This window comes from Ranitomeya imitator, chromosome 3 (genome assembly GCF_032444005.1).
Source record: "Ranitomeya imitator isolate aRanImi1 chromosome 3, aRanImi1.pri, whole genome shotgun sequence".
Taxonomy (NCBI): Eukaryota; Metazoa; Chordata; class Amphibia; order Anura; family Dendrobatidae; genus Ranitomeya; species Ranitomeya imitator.
The window spans coordinates 824,926,404-824,948,766 of NC_091284.1; the positions used below are offsets into that span (position 1 = coordinate 824,926,404).

Genomic DNA, 22,363 nt, shown 5'->3' on the forward strand with positions numbered 1-22,363 from the left:
CCCTATATAGTGTTCCATAAAGTATTATACATCCCACATAGTGCTCCATACAGTATAATGGCCCCACATAGTGCTCTATACAGTATAATGGCCCTACATAGTGCTCCATACAGTATAATGGCCCCACATAGTGCTCCATACAGTATAATGGCCCTACATAGTGCTCCATACAGTATAGTGGCCCCACATAGTGCTCCATACAGTATAGTGGCCCCACATAGTGCTCCATACAGTATAATGGCCCCACATAGTGCTCCATACAGTATAATGGCCCAACATAGTGCTCCATACAGTATAATGGCCCAACATAGTGCTCCATACAGTATAATGGCCCTACATAGTGCTCCATACAGTATAATGGCCCTACATAGTGCTCCATACAGTATAATGGCCCCACATAGTGCTCCATACAGTATAATGGGCCCCACATAGTGCTCCATACAGTATAATGGCCCAACATAGTGCTCCATACAGTATAATGGCCCCACATAGTGCTCCATACAGTATAATGCCCCTACATAGTGTTGCATACAGTATTGTACATCCCACATAGTGCTCCATACAGTATGATTCATGTCACATACTCCTCCATAGTTTAATAGCCCCATATTTATATTAAAAAAAAATACCACCACCACAAACTGGCCTCCTCCTCCGCCCGCTCCCCCACTGCTCCGGTCTCTGGTTTCTTTCGATCCAGTGCACACCTCGGTACAGCGGGCGTCTTGCAATGATGTAATTGTGCTGCTGGGAGTGAGACTCAGCCGACTCTCCGTCCTCCATCACTGCTTTTAGCTGGATTGGCATCTAGGATGCCGGTATAGTTGTATGTGCCATGCCAGGCGGGTGACCCCCACAGCGTCACGGGCCAAATATACCCAGGGGGAGCCGCCTGGGGCCGAATACACTCACCCTGCGGGCCAGGTTTGTCCCATGGGCCAGAGTTTGACGTATGCGGTCTAATCTGAATACAACCGAAACAATCCTCTGTGAGCTAAACAGATGTAAACGGTATATCACGCAATAAAGTGCTGAGGGTTTGTTACACTTTCATCCTGTCTGGACAATCCTCTCTGAGCTAAAGACATCAGCAGCACGGATCCCTCTGCTGTACCGACAGTTACAATGTATCAGTGCAGGCAGAATGTAGCCACCCAGGTTGTGCAGCTCACAGAGCATGGTTACAGAATCTCAGCTGGGGGAAGTATTAGGTTTGTACAAAATGTTGTTGAAACTTCTCATTCTAAAATAAAATTATAAACCTTTTTTTTGTCCAGCTTTACTATACTGATGACTTATCCTTTGGAGAGATGAGTGTTCAGCTCAGCTCCCATTGAGGTGAATGGGACCTGAGCTGCAGTACCTTACAGTGGCCACAACAGAGTGTATGGCGCTGTGCTGTTTGGGCTCCATACACTGGATCCTATGGACAGAGACCTTCAAACAGCTGATAAAGGGGGACACTGGGCGTCGGACCCCCACCAATCTGGTACTGATGACACAAGGGAGAGACGTTCAGAAGGAATAACTCATTTTGAATTACTTTAATTGTCCTCGTACAACATGGACCGCCATCAAATCTGACTTGTAAAGGTCTGCCTGGCTGTGGCCATATGCCAGGGGTACCAGGGTCATCAGCCAATCTCTGTGGTGCTCATGTATTAAAGGGGTTGTGCTGATGAGAGGACCCCTTTAAGCTGTATTACTATATACATGAAGTTTCCCACATTCGGACTTCCATATACTTCTTCCCTGTCAAGATCTCTGCTTGCTGTCAGTGAACGAGAACACTTGCTTCCACTCAGAGAGAGAAAGTTTGTTAAATACTTTGGGGAAATTTGTAACAAATTTGATTCGCTCATCTCACCCTCCGCTGTGTTCATCTCACAGAGCATTGTCTCGGCTGGATGCGCAGAACTTATGTACGAGCATATATATAAATGTACACAGCAACGTTTTCATTCATTGATAGCAAAAAGCGTGAAAAATTGAGGGCTCATTAGGACTGGACCCGATGCAGACCATGCTCTGTGAGAGGAGTAGATGAGCAGCACAGATCTCTCTCCTTCTGTTTGTTACAATGTATCAATCTGGAGCGCAGCGTGTTCAGCTCACAGAGGATGGTCTAGAATGGAAACAATTGTAACAAACCTCCAGCTGTGAGATGCACGAGCTCTGTATAGGCTCTAGACCTATGAATAAAGGATGCTCTGCTGCGGCATTTATAAGACTGATGTCGCTTAGCAATAAACGCTGCAGTTTATGAGCCGCACGGAACGTCGCGTAACGCTGCAGTTCTCCCCGGAGTGAACGCAAATCATTTTATGGTGTCATTTAGTGGTGGTAGGAATAGAATACCACAGTGGCAGTGAACACCGACACAGCCCAAGCAGAAGGGGAAGACGTGACCAACTACAAAAAAAATAAATAAATCTGATTTAATGGCATTCATGTAATTTCAGGACCACAATGGAGGTAATTAATGCAAACGACAAAGATAATGACCAGTAAGGATCAGGTAGAGCTGAGCAGCCAAACATCCAGGGCTCAAAACAATTCTAAGGAATTCAGTGAATGTCAGCAAGTCAACGCAGGCGGGTCACTGATCGGAAATCTGAGCACCGACCTGGACGGCAGGAATAGTACAGAGGAGAACATGTGCAGGGGATGGCGGAAATACTACTGAATACACAGAAATAGGAGGTGACGGAAGACACAGCTGCACCCCAGATTACAAGCACAGGAAACTGTTAACGCTGATCAAAGGAACCCAAAAATATTCCAATATGACATAAGGAGCAATATTATAGTAGTTATAGTCTTGTACATAGGGGGCAGTATTATAGTAGTTATATTCTTGTACATAGGAGCAGTATTATAGTAGTTATATTCTGGTACATAGGAGCAGTATTATAGTAGTTATATTCTTGTACATAGGGGGCAGTATTATAGTAGTTATATTCTTGTACATAGGGGGCAGTATTATAGTAGTTATATTCTTGTACATAGGAGCAGTATTATAGTAGTTATATTCTGGTACATAGGAGCAGTATTATAGTAGTTATATTCTTGTACATAGGAGCAGTATTATAGTAGTTATATTCTGGTACATAGGAGCAGTATTATAGTAGTTATATTCTTGTACATAGGGGCAGTATTATAGTAGTTATATTCTTGTACATAGGAGCAGTATTATAGTAGTTATAGTCTTGTACCTAGGGGCAGTATTATAGTAGTTATATTCTTGTACATAGGAGCAGTATTATAGTAGTTATATTCTTGTATATAGGAGCAGTATTATAGTAGTTATATTCTGGTACATAGGAGCAGTATTATAGTAGTTATATTCTTGTACATAGGAGCAGTATTATAGTAGTTATATTCTTGTACATAGGGGCAGTATTATAGTAGTTATATTCTTGTACATAGGGACAGTATTATAGTAGTTATATTCTTGTACATAGGAGCAGTATTATAGTAGTTATATTCTTGTACATAGGAGCAGTATTATAGTAGTTATATTCTTGTACATAGGGACAGTATTATAGTAGTTATATTCTTGTACATAGGAGCAGTATTATAGTAGTTATATTCTTGTATATAGGAGCAGTATTATAGTAGTTACATTCTTGTACATAGGAGCAGTATTATAGTAGTTATATTCTTGTATATAGGGGCAGTATTATAGTAGTTATATTCTTGTACATAGGGGCAGTATTATAGTAGTTATATTCTTGTACATAGGGACAGTATTATAGTAGTTATATTCTTGTACATAGGAGCAGTATTATAGTAGTTATATTCTTGTACATAGGGGCAGTATTATAGTAGTTATATTCTTGTACATAGGGACAGTATTATAGTAGTTATATTCTTGTACATAGAGGCAGTATTATAGTAGTTATATTCTTGTACATAGGGAGCAGTATTATAGTAGTTATATTCTTGTATATAGGAGCAGTATTATAGTAGTTATATTCTTGTACATAGGAGCAGTATTACAGTAGTTATATTCTTGGACATAGGAGCAGCATTATAGTAGTTATATTCTTGTACATAGGGACAGTATTATAGTAGTTATATTCTTGTATATAGGGGCAGTATTATAGTAGTTATATTCTTGGACATAGGAGCAGCATTATAGTAGTTCTAGACGGAATTTTCTTGACATCAGTATAGAAGTGGACAATGATGCTTGTATACAGACTGATGGATTCAGAAAGTCCCCGTTTTGATTTATGCTACATCCGCCCATAGTGCAGCCACTATTCGTTCTGTCCCAGTTGGCCAGTTCCTCAGGATCCAGCGGATCTGTTCATCCGAGGAACTTGAGATCTAGGTTTGATGAAAAGGGTTACAGTCAAAACTGTATGAAGTCTGAAATTTACATCACGTAATTCTCTCCTGTGCTCATCATCTAAGTGTACTGATCAAGATGGGCGGGTGTGATTTATTTCCACCTACAATCATAAGTGGCAGAATATGAGAGCAATTTTGAATAAACATTGGTCAAACTCCAATTTGTTCTCCTTCTTCTACATGTCCTAGGAGCAGCTTTAGTGTATATTTGCAGATGGATTCATGGTCTACTATGGCCGGAGACCTATTTACTATAACGTGTCTGATTCCTGTATTAACATTACCGCATCCTGCAGTTCCGGATCGGGACCTGTACGGAGGATGCAGGAATTAAAGGGGTATTCCCATCTCCAAGATCCTATCCCAGTATGTAGTAGGTAGGTAATAATAATAATAATAATAATAATAATAATAATATTATTATTAGCAAATTCCTCCAATTAGAAATGCAGTATAGTTCTTCTGATTCGTAAGGTCTCTCTACTCATGTGCAAGCATTGCAGGACCTTAGGTATCCATGGTTACGCCCACTACCAACTAGCTGTCACATTTTCAGTGGTAGTAACCATGGACACCTAAGGTCTTGCAATGAGGAAAGCCCATTGCGAATCAGAAAAACCATACTACATTTCAAAATTGGAGGAATTTGCAAATAATATTAATATTACTACTACATCCATTACATATTGAGATAGTTTTTTGTAGCTGGGAATTTCCCTTTAAGCATTTGGAGGACCTTGCACTTGCACCTTCAAGTCATGTGATCAATCACATGACCTAAAAGGTCCTGGAAATACAGGTGCAGAAGGTCCTGCATCCTCCCTCTCCTGCTTTGTACCGATTACATACAATCCTGTTCATTGTTCTTGGCACCCATGAAGTTTAAGTACATAATGTGAAATATCTTCTGAATAATATGAATCAAGTGAAAGTTTTTTTGTATAAAGCACAAACGAGAAAATGATAAACAATAATTTAAAACAAAAAAAAAAAATGGGAGAAAAAAAAATAGAAAAATTTAAATCTCGCTGTGACGCGGATATTGGCCCCCTTTACAATAAATTAGTATGGAAACACATTGTGACTCGTAAATCACAAATGAAAATCACCTGTGATTAATTGTCGGCGCCCATGTGACATGAATTAGCCAATAAATAATGACTTCAGTGTTTTTAAAAAAGCCACATGGTAGGTTGTGTCACAATGGTGAAGACAAAGGAGCTGTCTGAGGACATCAGGACTGCTTTTATTAGGAAACCCAAGACTTCCCAAGGGTACAAGGCCATCTCCAAAGACCTTGGTATCCCAATTTCAACAGTACACAATGTTATTAAGAAGTTTGCCAAGCAAAGAACCATCAAGAACCTTCCTGGACGTGGAGGAAAGAGGACAATTGACAAGACTTGTCTTTGAAGGTTGATGTGAATGGTGAAAAAAAAACACCTCGTCAAACATCCAAAGACCTGAAGGCCAACTTAGAACAGTCTGAAGTCATGTTTTCAACAAGTACCATACGCAGCACACCAAACCAAGCAGAGCTTTATGGGCAAAGGCCAAGGAAGAAACAATTGCTCAAGAAAAGACATAAAAAGTAATGATTGATCTTTGCCAAAAAGTCCTTCTGGGAAAATGTTCTGTGGACAGATGAAACAAATATAGAGCTTTTTGGCCATGCAAGGCAACAGTTTATTTACATGCGGTATAATGAAGCTTATAAAGAAAAGAACACACTACCAACAGTTAAGCATGGTGGAGGATCCATAATGCTGTGGGGTTGCTTTGCTGCGTCTGGTACTGGCCCGAAAAATACAGCATCTCTCCATGTAGCAGGTTTTTTGAGCCGTTCCTTTATGAAAGTCACTAGAATGGTTCAACAAGACGACACAAGATTCAATGTCCGCCTGTAATGTTAATGTCGGTGCTGCCGCTCATCACAGGACACAGCGGTCACATCAGAAATGTTTGATAAACAGCAGCGTCTCCGGTATATACAGGTAAAAAGAATGGAAATAGCAGCCGGGGTTAGCGATGGAGGCGGATTTACTACTATGGAGAGCGGAAGTAGACAACAACCTGCCGGGGGCAAAATATTAAGTATCTTGAAATGATGGCAGGTCCCAGAAGCACAGGACCCTCTCAGCTGCCATAATACGGAAAGAGCACGGGACCCTCTCAGTCACCATAATACGGAAAGAGCTCGGGACCCTCTCAGCCGCCATAATAGGGAAAGAGCTCGGGACCCTCTCAGCCGCCATAATAGGGAAAGAGCTCGGGACCCTCTCAGCCACCATAATATGGAAAGAGCACGGGACCCTCTCAGCCGCCATAATAGGGAAAGAGCACGGGACCCTCTCAGCCGCCATAATACAGAAAGAGCACGGGACCCTCTCAGCCGCCATAATAGGGAAAGAGCTCGGGACCCTCTCAGCCACCATAATATGGAAAGAGCACGGGACCCTCTCAGCCACCATAATACGGAAAGAGCACGGGACCCTCTCAGCCGCCATAATACAGAAAGAGCACGGGACCCTCTCAGCCACCATAATAGGGAAAGAGCTCGGGACCCTCTCAGCCACCATAATAGGGAAAGAGCTTGGGACCCTCTCAGCCGCCATAATACGGAAAGAGCACGGGACCCTCTCAGCCGCCATAATAGGGAAAGAGCACGGGACCCTCTCAGCCACCATAATATGGAAAGAGCACGGTACCCTCTCAGCCGCCATAATAGGGAAAGAGCTCGGGACCCTCTCAGCCGCCATAATACGGAAAGAGCTCGGGACCCTCTCGGCACCATAATACAGAAAGAGCTCGGGACCCTCTCAGCCGCCATAATATGGAAAGAGCTCGGGACCCTCTCAGCCACCATAATAGGGAAAGAGCTTGGGACCCTCTCAGCCGCCATAATACGGAAAGAGCACGGGACCCTCTCAGCCGCCATAATAAGAAAAGAGCATGGGACCCTCTCAGCCGCCATATAGAAGTGGTCTAGGACCCTCAGACGACCGCCCTCTCCGGCTGCATGACCAGACTTTACTTGACCGATGGCTGCAATATAAATAATCCACTTTTTGTAAGTTTCATCACGACTTTCACAAAATTAATTTCTGTTACAACACTGCCCCCCCAGGTGACCCCAGTGCCCCCCATCCATCAGCTAATGAGCACAATTCTCAAGCAGGGGGTATGTGGTGGGAGTCCTGCACTAATAATTGCCGATTTTACTTCTGGAACTCCCTGATGAGTCAGCGGAATGTTCGGAGAGAACTGATTGATTTCTATTGGAAAGTTACAATTTAAAAAGACAGTAAGTTTAAGTTCTGTGGTGACAAATGTAAATATGGGGAGAGACATATTTAGATAATGCCCATCAAGGGCACAAAGTTGACCAAGCCCAGGAAAGATATGGTGCCAGTCAATGTGCCGACTATTATTGGAACTTACTCCTTTGACGATATCTTGGTGGATACCTTACGATGCGGGAGGAAGGCGTCCAGTTGATTGGACTAATCTCATCTGTGAGACAGAGAGGGCAATCGTGTGCAAGGGCCGGACTGGATCCCCCAGAATCTGCTTAGAAGCATACTGAACCACTGGAGACCTGTCACTTTTGGAGGATGGTAGTGGGACGGATCTCTCCCTCCAGTCCGGGTCGTACAAGTGGCCCATGGCCACGATTTTCATTTAAACCTGGAGATAACATTTGGATTTCACATGTACCAGAGCTGAACGTGCTGTGGACGTACGCCTGGCTGTGTGACGCCAACACCGACCGGAGCCAGTGACAAGGACTACCACAATAGCAGCCGGGAACCTTACGGGGGTCCAAAACCGGCGGCAGGGGACTTTATTTACGTGTTCCCGGCTGCGATCCGGAGGGGAGCGATTGCATGTGTGCAATAAAGGACGTTCACCTAACTTACATGGGTCAAGTCTCACTAAGTTCACTGGCGGAACCGCCGCTGCCGTACGTATCCTTCATCGCCCAGGTGTGATGTGAATCTGCACAGGTGTCAACCGATACAAAGGTCCCACAAAGATAAAGGACTGTTCCCAGCTGGGACATTTATGGCTTACTGAAGGCTTGTGCCAGAAATTATTAATAGACTTATCTATCACGTGGTCACATATGATTGTACCTCGATAAGAACGGACAGTAGAGCGCCGAGCAGACACCTCCCCGACAAACCGCGCTCTGGACATAGACCCGAGTGTGGACCTGAACCGGTCAGACATTTATTGCCTTTATCGACACTGGGCCCATAGACTGGTCCCGCACAGGGGCCTTTTCTGTGTCCCCCAGTGGTCGGCCTGTAGTACAGAACATGAGCCGTGTACAAGGAATGTGACATTCTGCTGCAGTCTCCGAGCTGTACATGCCTCACATTCCTGCGCTGGATCTCGCCTCTCGTGTTCGCTTTACATCCGCTGCCAAAGTCAAAAAGCCAAGTCAGCGTCCAAACTCCAACCGAGGAGCGATAACAGATAGGCACCGGGCTCCTATATACAGCCCGTAAGGGGCCCAGTGGTCATGTGACTATATATAGCCCCCCACAGAGGACCTGTGTAATATCAGGTCATGTGACTATATATAGCCCCCCACAGAGGACCTGTGTAATATCAGGTCATGTGACTATATATAGCCCCCCACAGGGGCCCTGTGCAATATCAGGTCATGTGACTATATATAGCCCCCCACAGAGGACCTGTGTAATATCAGGTCATGTGACTATATATAGCCCCCACAGGGGACCTGTGTAATATCAGGTCATGTGACTATATATAGCCCCCACAGAGGACCTGTGTAATATCAGGTCATGTGACTATATATAGCCCCCACAGAGGACCTGTGTAATATCAGGTCATGTGACTATATACAGCCCCCCACAGGGGCCCTGTGCAATATCAGGTCATGTGACTATATATAGCCCCCCACAGAGGACCTGTGTAATATCAGGTCATGTGACTATATATAGCCCCCCACAGAGGACCTGTGTAATATCAGGTCATGTGACTATATATAGCCCCCCACAGGGGCCCTGTGCAATATCAGGTCATGTGACTATATATAGCCCCCCACAGAGGACCTGTGTAATATCAGGTCATGTGACTATATATAGCCCCCCACAGAGGACCTGTGTAATATCAGGTCATGTGACTATATATAGCCCCCACAGGGGACCTGTGTAATATCAGGTCATGTGACTATATATAGCCCCCCACAGGGGCCCTGTGCAATATCAGGTCATGTGACTATATATAGCCCCCCACAGGGGCCCTGTGCAATATCAGGTCATGTGACTATATATAGCCCCCCACAGGGGCCCTGTGCAATATCAGGTCATGTGACTATATATAGCCCCCACAGGGGACCTGTGTAATATCAGGTCATGTGACTATATATAGCCCCCACAGAGGACCTGTGTAATATCAGGTCATGTGACTATATACAGCCCCCCACAGGGGCCCTGTGCAATATCAGGTCATGTGACTATATATAGCCCCCCACAGAGGACCTGTGTAATATCAGGTCATGTGACTATATATAGCTCCCCACAGGGGCCCTGTGCAATATCAGGTCATGTGACTATATATAGCCCCCACAGGGGCCCTGTGCAATATCAGGTCATGTGACTATATATAGCCCCCCACAGAGGACCTGTGTAATATCAGGTCATGTGACTATATATAGCCCCCACAGGGGACCTGTGCAATATCAGGTCATGTGACTATATATAGCCCCCACAGGGGACCTGTGTAATATCAGGTCATGTGACTATATATAGCCCCCACAGGGGACCTGTGCAATATCAGGTCATGTGACTATATATAGCCCCCACAGGGGACCTGTGCAATATCAGGTCATGTGACTATATATAGCCCCCACAGGGGACCTGTGTAATATCAGGTCATGTGACTATATATATAGCCCCCCACAGGGGACCTGTGTAATATCAGGTCATGTGACTATATATAGCCCCCACAGGGGCCCTATGTAATATCGGGTCATGTGACTATATATAGCCCCCCACAGGGGCCCTATGTAATATCGGGTCATGTGACTAAATATAGGGCCCCCACAGGGGCCCTATGTAATATCGGGTCATGTGACTGTATATGTAGTCTGGGATTTCGCCCCTATGGAGCCTGTGTAATCTCAGGTCATGTGCCTGTAAACATAGTCTGGGATTCCCCTATGGAGCCTGTGTAATCTCAGGTCATGTGACTATATATAGTCCGTGATCCCACTATGGAGCCTGTGTAATCTCAGGTCATGTGACTGTATATATAGTCTGGGATTCCCCTATGGAGCCTGTGTAATCTCAGGTCATGTGACTGTATACATAGTCTGGGATTCCCCTATGGAGCCTGTGTAATCTCAGGTCATGTGACTATATATAGTCCGTGATCCCACTATGGAGCCTGTGTAATCTCAGGTCATGTGACTGTATATATAGTCTGGGATCCCCCTATGGAGCCTGTGTAATCTCAGGTCATGTGACTGTATATATAGTCTGGGATTCCCCTATGGAGCCTGTGTAATCTCAGGTCATGTGACTATATACAGCCCCCCACAGGGGCCCTGTGCAATATCAGGTCATGTGACTATATATAGCCCCCACAGGGGACCTGTGTAATATCAGGTCATGTGACTATATATAGCCCCCACAGAGGACCTGTGTAATATCAGGTCATGTGACTATATACAGCCCCCCACAGGGGCCCTGAGCAATATCAGGTCATGTGACTATATATAGCCCCCACAGGGGACCTGTGTAATATCAGGTCATGTGACTATATATAGCCCCCACAGGGGACCTGTGTAATATCAGGTCATGTGACTATATATAGCCCCCCACAGAGGACCTGTGTAATATCAGGTCATGTGACTATATATAGCCCCCCACAGGGGCCCTGTGCAATATCAGGTCATGTGACTATATATAGCCCCCACAGAGGACCTGTGTAATATCAGGTCATGTGACTATATATAGCCCCCACAGGGGCCCTGTGTAATATCAGGTCATGTGACTGTATATATAGTCCGTGATCCCACTATGGAGCCTGTGTAATCTCAGGTCATGAGACTGTATATATAGTCTGTGATCCCACTATGGAGCCTGTGTAATCTCAGGTCATGTGACTGTATATATAGTCTGTGATTCCCCTATGGAGCCTGTGTAATCTCAGGTCATGTGACTATATATAGTCCGTGATCCCACTATGGAGCCTGTGTAATTTCAGGTCATGTGACTGTATATATAGTCTGGGATCCCACTATGGAGCCTGTGTAATCTCAGGTCATGTGACTGTATATATAGTCTGTGATCCCACTATGGAGCCTGTGTAATCTCAGGTCATGTGACTGTATATATAGTCTGGGATCCCACTATGGAGCCTGTGTAATCTCAGGTCATGTGACTGTATATATAGTCTGGGATCCCACTATGGAGCCTGTGTAATCTCAGGTCATGTGACTGTATATATAGTCTGGGATCCCACTATGGAGCCTGTGTAATCTCAGGTCATGTGACTGTATATATAGTCTGGGATCCCACTATGGAGCCTGTGTAATCTCAGGTCATGTGACTATATATAGTCCGTGATCCCACTATGGAGCCTGTGTAATCTCAGGTCATGTGACTATATATAGTCCGTGATCCCACTATGGAGCCTGTGTAATCTCAGGTCATGTGACTGTATATATAGTCTGGGATCCCCCTATGGAGCCTGTGTAATCTCAGGTCATGTGACTGTATATATAGTCTGGGATCCCCCTATGGAGCCTGTGTAATCTCAGGTCATGTGACTATATATAGTCTGGGATCCCACTATGGAGCCTGTGTAATCTCAGGTCATGTGACTGTATATATAGTCTGGGATCCCACTATGGAGCCTGTGTAATCTCAGGTCATGTGACTGTATACAGTGGGGCAAAAAAGTATTTAGTCAGTCAGCAATAGTGCAAGTTCCACCACTTAAAAAGATGAGAGGCGTCTGTAATTTACACCATAGGTAGACCTCAACTATGGAAGACAAACTGAGAAAAAAAAATCCAGAAAATCACATCGTCTTTTTTTTTAACATTTTATTTGCATATTATGGTGGAAAATAAGTATTTGGTCAGAAACAAAATTTCATCTCAATACTTTGTAATATATCCTTTGTTGGCAATGACAGAGGATAAACGTTTTCTGTAAGTCTTCACAAGGTTGCCACACACTGTTGTTGGTATGTTGGCCCATTCCTCCATGCAGATCTCCTCTAGAGCAGTGATGTTTTTGGCTTTTCGCTTGGCAACACGGACTTTCAACTCCCTCCAAAGGTTTTCTATAGGGTTGAGATCTGGAGACTGGCTAGGCCACTCCAGGACCTTGAAATGCTTCTTACGAAGCCACTCCTTCGTTGCCCTGGCGGTGTGCTTTGGATCATTGTCATGTTGAAAGACCCAGCCACGTTTCATCTTCAATGCCCTTGCTGATGGAAGGAGGTTTGCACTCAAAATCTCACGATACATGGCCCCATTCATTCTTTCATGTACCCGGATCAGTCGTCCTGGCCCCTTTGCAGAGAAACAGCCCCAAAGCATGACGTTTCCACCACCATGCTTTACAGTAGGTATGGTGTTTGATAGATGCAACTCAGTATTCTTTTTCCTCCAAACACGACAAGTTGTGTTTCTACCAAACAGTTCCAGTTTGGTTTCATCAGACCATAGGACATTCTCCCAAAACTCCTCTGGATCATCCAAATGCTCTCTTGCAAACTTCAGACGGGCCCGGACATGTACTGGCTTAAGCAGTGGGACACGTCTGGCACTGCAGGATCTGAGTCCATGGTGGCGTAGTGTGTTACTTATGGTAGGCCTTGTTATATTGGTCCCAGCTCTCTGCAGTTCATTCACTAGGTCCCCCCGCATGGTTCTGGGATTTTTGCTCACCGTTCTTGTGATCATTCTGACCCCACGGGGTGGGATTTTGCGTGGAGCCCCAGATCGAGGGAGATTATCAGTGGTCTTGTATGTCTTCCATTTTCTAATTATTGCTCCCACTGTTGATTTCTTCACTCCAAGCTGGTTGGCTATTGCAGATTCAGTCTTCCCAGCCTGGTGCAGGGCTACAATTTTGTTTCTGGTGTCCTTTGACAGCTCTTTGGTCTTCACCATAGTGGAGTTTGGAGTCAGACTGTTTGAGGGTGTGCACAGGTTTCTTTTTATACTGATAACAAGTTTAAACAGGTGCCATTACTACAGGTAATGAGTGGAGGAAAGAGGAGACTCTTAAAGAAGAAGTTACAGGTCTGTGAGAGCCAGAAATCTTGATTGTTTGTTTCTGACCAAATACTTATTTTCCACCATAAAATGCAAAAAAAAATGTTAAAAAACAGACAATGTGATTTTCTGGATTTTTTTTTCTCAGTTTGTCTCCCATAGTTGAGGTCTACCTATGATGTAAATTACAGACGCTTCTCATCTTTTTAAGTGGTGGAACTTGCACTATTGCTGACTGACTAAATACTTTTTTGCCCCACTGTATATAGTCTGTGATCCCACTATGGAGCCTGTGTAATCTCAGGTCATGTGACTGTATATATAGTCTGGGATCCCCCTATGGAGCCTGTGTAATCTCAGGTCATGTGACTATATATAGTCCGTGATCCCACTATGGAGCCTGTGTAATCTCAGGTCATGTGACTGTATATATAGTCTGTGATCCCACTATGGAGCCTGTGTAATCTCAGGTCATGTGACTATATATAGTCTGGGATCCCCCTATGGAGCCTGTGTAATCTCAGGTCATGTGACTGTACAATCAGTAACACTGGACACAATGTGGATCACACCGTGACCCACCCATGACGCCCCCAGCCACACACAGCCATAGTTAGGCACCCGGCCAATATCAGGGCTACTAATGATTGCAACAAGTTATTATGGAAAATTCCACAATAAGATGCGCACACGGGCGGTAATGACCTGCAGATTTCTGGAATGGTAACATTAGATCTGAGCAAACAATGTATCATCCTGTGACATACGGAGCCGACATTCTCTGCACTTCATCTGGATATCAAAAAGTTTTAAAAAGTTGAGAAACAGGAAAATCTTTCACTGCTCGGCCAATCAGAAGCTACGGAGAGTGGATGCTGCTCTGTGATTGGTTGGGGAGGAACGTGCCGATCACCCGCAACTAATGACCACCTGAATGTCACGTTTTGCTTTTTAGGGTTTCCGTCTGTTTTATTTCAGTATGTGGGGGTCCTGAAAGGGGGGGTAGGGGAATCAGATCGCTATGCCCTGTTATGGAGGGATGCCAGAGATTTGTCTCTGTAGTGATCCCACCCTTTGGTCCTTTGTACACTGGACATATGGGGGGACGGACGACTAGCTGCATCTGACCAGAGCAGCCCCCAATGGTGGGCATCCGATTCATGACCTGTGTGACTGTCCACACCCATCCCAGAAATGCCCTCCTGATCCCCTCAGTCTGCAATGTTAGGAATGTCACTGACCAAACATCACATCCGACCTATTGTCCTGTTCAGCCAGAGCCCCCTGGTTCATGAATACAATGCCAAGTCTGCATTAAGGACTGACACAAATACAAAGCAGCAGAAAGTAAGGAGGGACAGGAGGTCAGCAGATAGCGGAAATACTTTAATATCATTGATTCAAGAGAAACAGTCAGCATGGCGGGCGCTGCAGCGCCAGATGAACAGAACAGCCACTTATGGTCAAAGAGATCCAGCAATATGGAAACAGTAAAAAACGAGGGTCTAATGTGACAGAGGGTCCTAATGGCGGAATCTGGGCTCCTCTCTGGACCATTATTAACGCGTCGTCTCTGCTCATTACTTCACTGAAGGAACAGTCATCGCAGATACAGAAGATAAAGTTTACTACCAGCGAAAAACCTGAATGTCAGCGTAGCAGAATCTCCACCGCCCCAAGGACAAAGCCGCATCCACCGGACCAGCAGAAGCCCAACATGAAAAAGAATTCTGTAGTAATGTGACACAACAGCTGAAATCACCACGCACATCTCTAGTGTAAGCAACAAGAGTGCAGCATTCATATATCCTGTATTATACTCCAGAGCTGCACTCACTATTCTGCTGGTGCAGTCACTGTGTACATACATTACATTACTGATCCTGAGTTACATCCTGTATTATACCCCAGAGCTGCACTCACTATTCTGCTGGTGCAGTCACTGTGTACATACATTACATTACTGATCCTGAGTTACATCCTGTATTATACTCCAGAGCTGCACTCACTATTCTGCTGGTGCAGTCACTGTGTACATACATTACATTACTGATCCTGAGTTACATCCTGTATTATACTCCAGAGCTGCACTCACTATTCTGCTGGTGCAGTCACTGTGTATATACATTACATTACTGATCCTGAGTTACATCCTGTATTATACCCCAGAGCTGCACTCACTATTCTGCTGGTGCAGTCAATGTGTACATACAGTACATTACTGATCCTGAGTTACATCCTGTATTATACCCCAGAGCTGCACTCACTATTCTGCTGGTGCAGTCACTGTGTACATACATTACATTACTGATCCTGAGTTACATCCTGTATTATATCCCAGAGCTGCACTCACTATTCTGCTGGTGCAGTCTCTGTGTACATACATTACATTACTGATCCTGAGTTACATCCTGTATTATACTCCAGAGCTGCACTCACTATTCTGCTGGTGCAGTCACTGTGTACATACATTACATTACTGATCCTGAGTTACATCCTGTATTATACTCTAGAGCTGCACTCACTATTCTGCTGGTGCAGTCACTGTGTACACACATTACATTACTGATCCTGAGTTATATCCTGTATTATACCCCAGAGCTGCACTCACTATTCTGTTGGTGCAGTCACTGTGTACATACATTACATTACTGATCCTGAGTTACATCCTGTATTATACCCCAGAGCTGCACTCACTATTCTGCTGGTGCAGTCACTGTGTACATAAATTACTGATCCTGAGTTACATCCTGTATTATACTCCAGAGCTGCACTCACTATTCTGCAGGTGCAGTCACTGTGTACATACATTACATTACTGATCCTGAGTTACGTCCTGTATTATACTCCAGAGCTGTACTCACTATTCTGCTGGTGCAGTCACTGTGTACATACATTACATTACTGATCCTGAGTTACGTCCTGTATTATACTCCAGAGCTGCACTCACTATTCTGCTGGTGCAGTCACTGTGTACATATATTAAATAGGTCATGAGCACAGCTCTCCACATCCCCTGCACAGGCCACGGAGCATGCCCACAACACCCCACCATAGAAGATAATAGGTCACTAGCACAGCTCTCCACATCCCCTGCACAGGCCATAGAGATTATATCTACACACATACACCCCTTAAAAGAACCAAAATAAGGGGTGATGCCGCTTTAACACTGAACCCTCTCGCTCGTGACCTCCACATTCTCCAGCTGTGTGACAGCGCGGTGAGACAGGACAGGAAGGAGGAGGGGAAATTCCACTGACAGTTCCCGGAGTTTTGCTTAAAACCAACTGTTCTTCCAAAATAAAGAATAGGAGGCCGAGCAAACAGGACAGGAATCCAATGGGGGGGCGACAGGTCTCACCTCATGTCTTCTAGGAGATCACATTCTGCCTGATGCTTGGCTTGCAGCTTAGTCATCTGGTCGGCCTGAATGTTTTTCAGCTCTTGCGTAACTTTCACCTAAAAATATAAAGAATAAAAAAAAAAAATGAGAAAAAGGTCACGGGAGAAGGGCGCACACCCCGAAGTCTCCGCAGATGCAGCGCGGCAGGTGCGATTACTTAACCTCATGGGCAGCTAAGACCCCTAGAACACAGGGGTATGTTCTAAATTACAGATTGAATCCTGCCTATCTAGTGTCAAACAGTATAATTCGTCTGCAATCACATCTGCGGAAGAATTAAGACCATCCTGATCATATTCAGTTGTAAATTGTATAAACCTGCCTATCTGGACTCCTGCAGTACGATCACATCATGAGAACCTATGGAGCCATTTTTGTTTTTACAGCTTCATTATGTAGATATAGTGGAATCATCATACAGCGGATATTCAGTCTACAGTTGTATAAACCTGCCTATCTTGTCTCCTGCAGGACCATCACATTTTTGAGTGACTATTGAGCCCTTAGGGTACCGTCACACTATAACATTTCGATCGCTACGACGGTACGATTCGTGACGTTCCAGCGATATCGTTACGATATCGCTGTGTCTGACACGCAGCAGCGATCAGGGATCCTGCTGAGAATCGTACGTCGTAGCAGATCGTTTAGAACTTTCTTTCATCGCTGGATCTCCCGCTGTCATCGCTGGATCGGTGTGTGTGACACCGATCTAGCGATGCGATCCAGCGATGCGTTCGCTTGTAACCAGGGTAAACATCGGGTAACTAAGCGCAGGACCGCGCTTAGTTACCCGATGTTTACCCTGGTTACAAGCGTTAAACTAAAAAAAAAACAAACAGCACATACTTACAGTGGGGCAAAAAAGTATTTAGTCAGTCAGCAATAGTGCAAGTTCCACCACTTAAAAAGATGAGAGGCGTCTGTAATTTACATCATAGGTAGACCTCAACTATGGGAGACAAACTGAGAAAAAAAAATCCAGAAAATCACATTGTCTGTTTTTTTAACATTTTATTTGCATATTATGGTGGAAAATAAGTATTTGGTCAGAAACAAACAATCAAGATTTCTGGCTCTCACAGACCTGTAACTTCTTCTTTAAGAGTCTCCTCTTTCCTCCACTCATTACCTGTAGTAATGGCACCTGTTTAAACTTGTTATCAGTATAAAAAGACACCTGTGCACACCCTCAAACAGTCTGACTCCAAACTCCACCATGGTGAAGACCAAAGAGCTGTCAAAGGACACCAGAAACAAAATTGTAGCCCTGCACCAGGCTGGGAAGACTGAATCTGCAATAGCCAACCAGCTTGGAGTGAAGAAATCAACTGGGGGAGCAATAATTAGAAAATGGAAGACATACAAGACCACTGATAATCTCCCTCGATCTGGGGCTCCACGCAAAATCCCACCCCGTGGGGTCAGAATGATCACAAGAACGGTGAGCGAAAATCCCAGAACCATGCGGGGGGACCTAGTGAATGAACTGCAGAGAGCTGGGTCCAATGTAACAAGGCCTACCATAAGTAACACACTGCGCCACCATGGACTCAGATCCTGCAGTGCCAGACGTGTCCCACTGCTTAAGCCAGTACATGTCCGGGCCCTTCTGAAGTTTGCTAGAGAGCATTTGGATGATCCAGAGGAGTTTTGGGAGAATGTCCTATGGTCTGATGAAACCAAACTGGAACTGTTTGGTAGAAACACAACTTGTCGTGTTTGGAGGAAAAAGAATAGTGAGTTGCATCCATCAAACACCATACCTACTGTAAAGCATGGTGGTGGAAACATCATGCTTTGGGGCTGTTTCTCTGCAAAGGGGCCAGGACGACTGATCCGGGTACATGAAAGAATGAATGGGGCCATGTATCGTGAGATTTTAAGTGCAAACCTCCTTCCATCAGCAAGGGCATTGAAGATGAAACGTGGCTGGGTCTTTCAACATGACAATGATCCAAAGCACACCGCCAGGGCAACGAAGGAGTGGCTTCGTAAGAAGCATTTCAAGGTCCTGGAGTGGCCTAGCCAGTCTCCAGATCTCAACCCTATAGAAAACCTTTGGAGGGAGTTGAAAGTCCGTGTTGCCAAGCGAAAAGCCAAAAACATCACTGCTCTAGAGGAGATCTGCATGGAGGAATGGGCCAACATACCAACAACAGTGTGTGGCAACCTTGTGAAGACTTACAGAAAACGTTTGACCTCTGTTATTGCCAACAAACGATATATTACAAAGTATTGAGATGAAATTTTGTTTCTGACCAAATACTTATTTTCCACCATAATATGCAAATAAAATGTTAAAAAAAACAGACAATGTGATTTTCTGGATTTTTTTTCTCAGTTTGTCTCCCATAGTTGAGGTCTACCTATGATGTAAATTACAGACGCCTCTCATCTTTTTAAGTGGTGGAACTTGCACTATTGCTGACTGACTAAATACTTTTTTGCCCCACTGTACATTCTGGTGTCCGTCAGGTCCCTTGCCGTCTGCTTCCCGCACTGTGACTGCCGGCCGTAAAGTGAAAGCAGAGCACAGCGGCTGTGCTTTCACTTTCACTTTACGGCCGGCAGTCACTGAGCTGAGTGCGGGAACCAGACTGCAAGGGACCTGACGGACACCAGAATGTAAGTATGTGCTGTTTGTTTTTTTTTAGTTTAACGCTTGTAACCAGGGTAAACATCGGGTAACTAAGCGCGGTCCTGCGCTTAGTTACCCGATGTTTACCCTGGTTACCCAGGGACCTCGGCATCGTTGGTCGCTGGAGAGCTGTCTGTGTGACAGCTCCCCAGCGACCACACTACGATTTACCTACGATCACGGCCAGGTCATATCGCTGGTCGTGATCGTAGGTAAATCGTATAGTGTGACGGTACCCTAAGGGTACCGTCACACAGTGGCATTTTGATCGCTACGACGGCACGATCCGTGACGCTCCAGCATCATAACAATATCGCTCCAGCGTCGTAGACTGCTGTCACACTTTGCAATGTACGACGCTGGAGCGATAATTTCATGACGTATGTGCGATGTAGAAGCCGTTGGTTTCTATGCGCACATCGTATACAATATCGTGCACACCTTTGTTACACCATGCGATCATGCCGCCACAGCGGGACACTAGACGACGAAAGAAAGTTTCAAACGATCTGCTACGACGTACGATTCTCAGCGGGGTCCCTGATCGCAGGAGCTTGTCAGACACAGCGAGATCGCTGGAACGTCACGGATATATCGCTGGAACGTCACAAATCGTGCCGTCGTAGCGATCAAAATGCCACTGTGTGACGGTACCCTTACAGTCTCACAGCGTAGACATGGTAGAAGGAACATACTGAGGATTTGGAGTCTACAGTTGTATAAACCTGCCTATCTAATCTCCTGCAGTACGATCGCATCATTGAGTGCCTAAGATACTATTTAGTAATTACCTTCTCACAGAAGGTTCATTCCACCATTGTCTACACTAAGGATATGGATTCTACAGTTGTATAAATATGCCTATCTAATGTCCTGCAGTGATTGCGAATGATACCATTTAGTAATTACCTACTCACGGTGTAGACATGGTGGAATGAACATACTAAGGATTTGGATTCTACAGTTGTATAAACCTGCCTATCTAAACTCCTGCAGTACGATCGAATCATTGAGTGCTTATGATACCAATAAGTAATTACCTACTCACAGTATGTTCAATCCACTATTGTCTACACTGTGAGCAGGCAATTACCATATGGTATTATAGGGTCTCGATGATGTGATCGTACTGCAGGAGTCTAGAAAGGCACGTTTATGCAACTGTAGACTCCATATCCTCAGTATGTTCATTCCACCATGTCTACTCTGTGAGTAGGTAATTAACTAAATAGTATCATTGGCACTCACTGTAGGACATTAGATCGGAAGGATTATACAACTGTAGACTCTATATCATCAGTGTAGACATGGTGGAATGAACATACAGAGGATAGGGAGTCTACAATTGTATAAAACCGCCTATCTAGTCTACTGCAGTACGATCGCATGATTGAGTGCCTATAGAGACATTTAGCATCAAAATGTAGACATGGTGTAATGTACATATTGAGGATATCGAGTCTACAGTTGTGCAAACCTGCCTATTTAGTCTCCTGCAGTACGACATCATTGAGCGCCTTGGGAGCCATTTAGTAATTACCTATTCACAGCCTAGTGAAATGAAGGTACTGAGAATAGTTTTTACAATTGTATAAACTTAAACCAATTTACAATAAGGTTATCATAGGGTGTACAAATTAAATAGGACTCCTACAAGGTACAAAATTGATAGGTTAAAGTAAGAATTTGCATTAGAAAAAAAAAAAAATCACTAAAAACAGATAAGGTAATATATTCCAGATGTTACAGACAGCAATATAGACATAAGCTCAGAATATTATAAGCCAATAAAACCTGTGTACGTTAATTAAATGCACACAGATGAATAATAATAGTATAATTATGCGTATAATATCTAAATGCAGTATAAAAGGACAATATGGCAAATTGCACAATATCATAAAAATAGTTACCGTACCCAACCCCTAGATTCCTGGCCCAGACGCACGTTTCAATTTAGGGTTTGTATTCCCTTGACAAAGCATAAAGTGAAACTCACGATGGGGGTGTGTGCAGCAAACTATTTGTTTGATATTGTGCAATTTATCATATTGTCCTTTATACGGCATTTGGATGCCATTTGCTTAATTACACTGTAATTATTCATCTGTGTACATAAAATCAACCAACATTGTAGACAGGATTTTATCAGCTTACTCTTAACTATTTGTGGTAATTTTCCTTAGGAGTGTTATACCTCTGTGTTGATGTCCATAACATCTATGTTGTATTTCATTGATCTTTCGCTTCTTTTTGATTGTGTAAACCTGCCTATCTATTCCCCTGCAGCACAACATATACATAAAGAGTAAAAAGGACATTCATTACAACATCAGTCCATGTCAAAACATTTTATGTCACAATATAAAAACAGATTCTGGATATTTCACCTAAGGTTGTAGCAATCTGCCCGTTTAGTCTCCTGCAGTAGAATACAGACTTCTAGCCATTTTTACTCCATACACATGATAAACACACCTGGGGACTATCTAGTTCCCAACAGTAAAACCAAGGCATTAAGAGCCTGTGGTAACATTCAATCCTTATAAGCCCACACTTTACTGATTATACAATGACCATCCTGATTAAATTCAAACCAGTTTTATCACCCTGCATATCTAGGCTCCAGCAATACAAGAGGTAATCATTGCCAGAGACTCATGATGGCTTCACACCCTGATCAGGATTG

At 44.1% G+C, this 22,363-nt stretch overlaps 1 protein-coding gene across 2 annotated transcripts in view; it reads right to left on the reverse strand.

Annotated features, from left to right (window-relative positions):
* Positions 1–22,363, reverse strand: part of FCHSD2 (FCH and double SH3 domains 2) — a 179,653-nt gene that overhangs the window by 136,660 nt on the left and 20,630 nt on the right. For both annotated transcript variants that reach the window (XM_069759415.1, XM_069759414.1), the window contains exon 2: positions 16,992–17,089. In XM_069759415.1, coding sequence (XP_069615516.1) covers positions 16,992–17,089 — 98 coding nt within the window. The remainder of the gene's footprint in view (positions 1–16,991; positions 17,090–22,363) is intronic.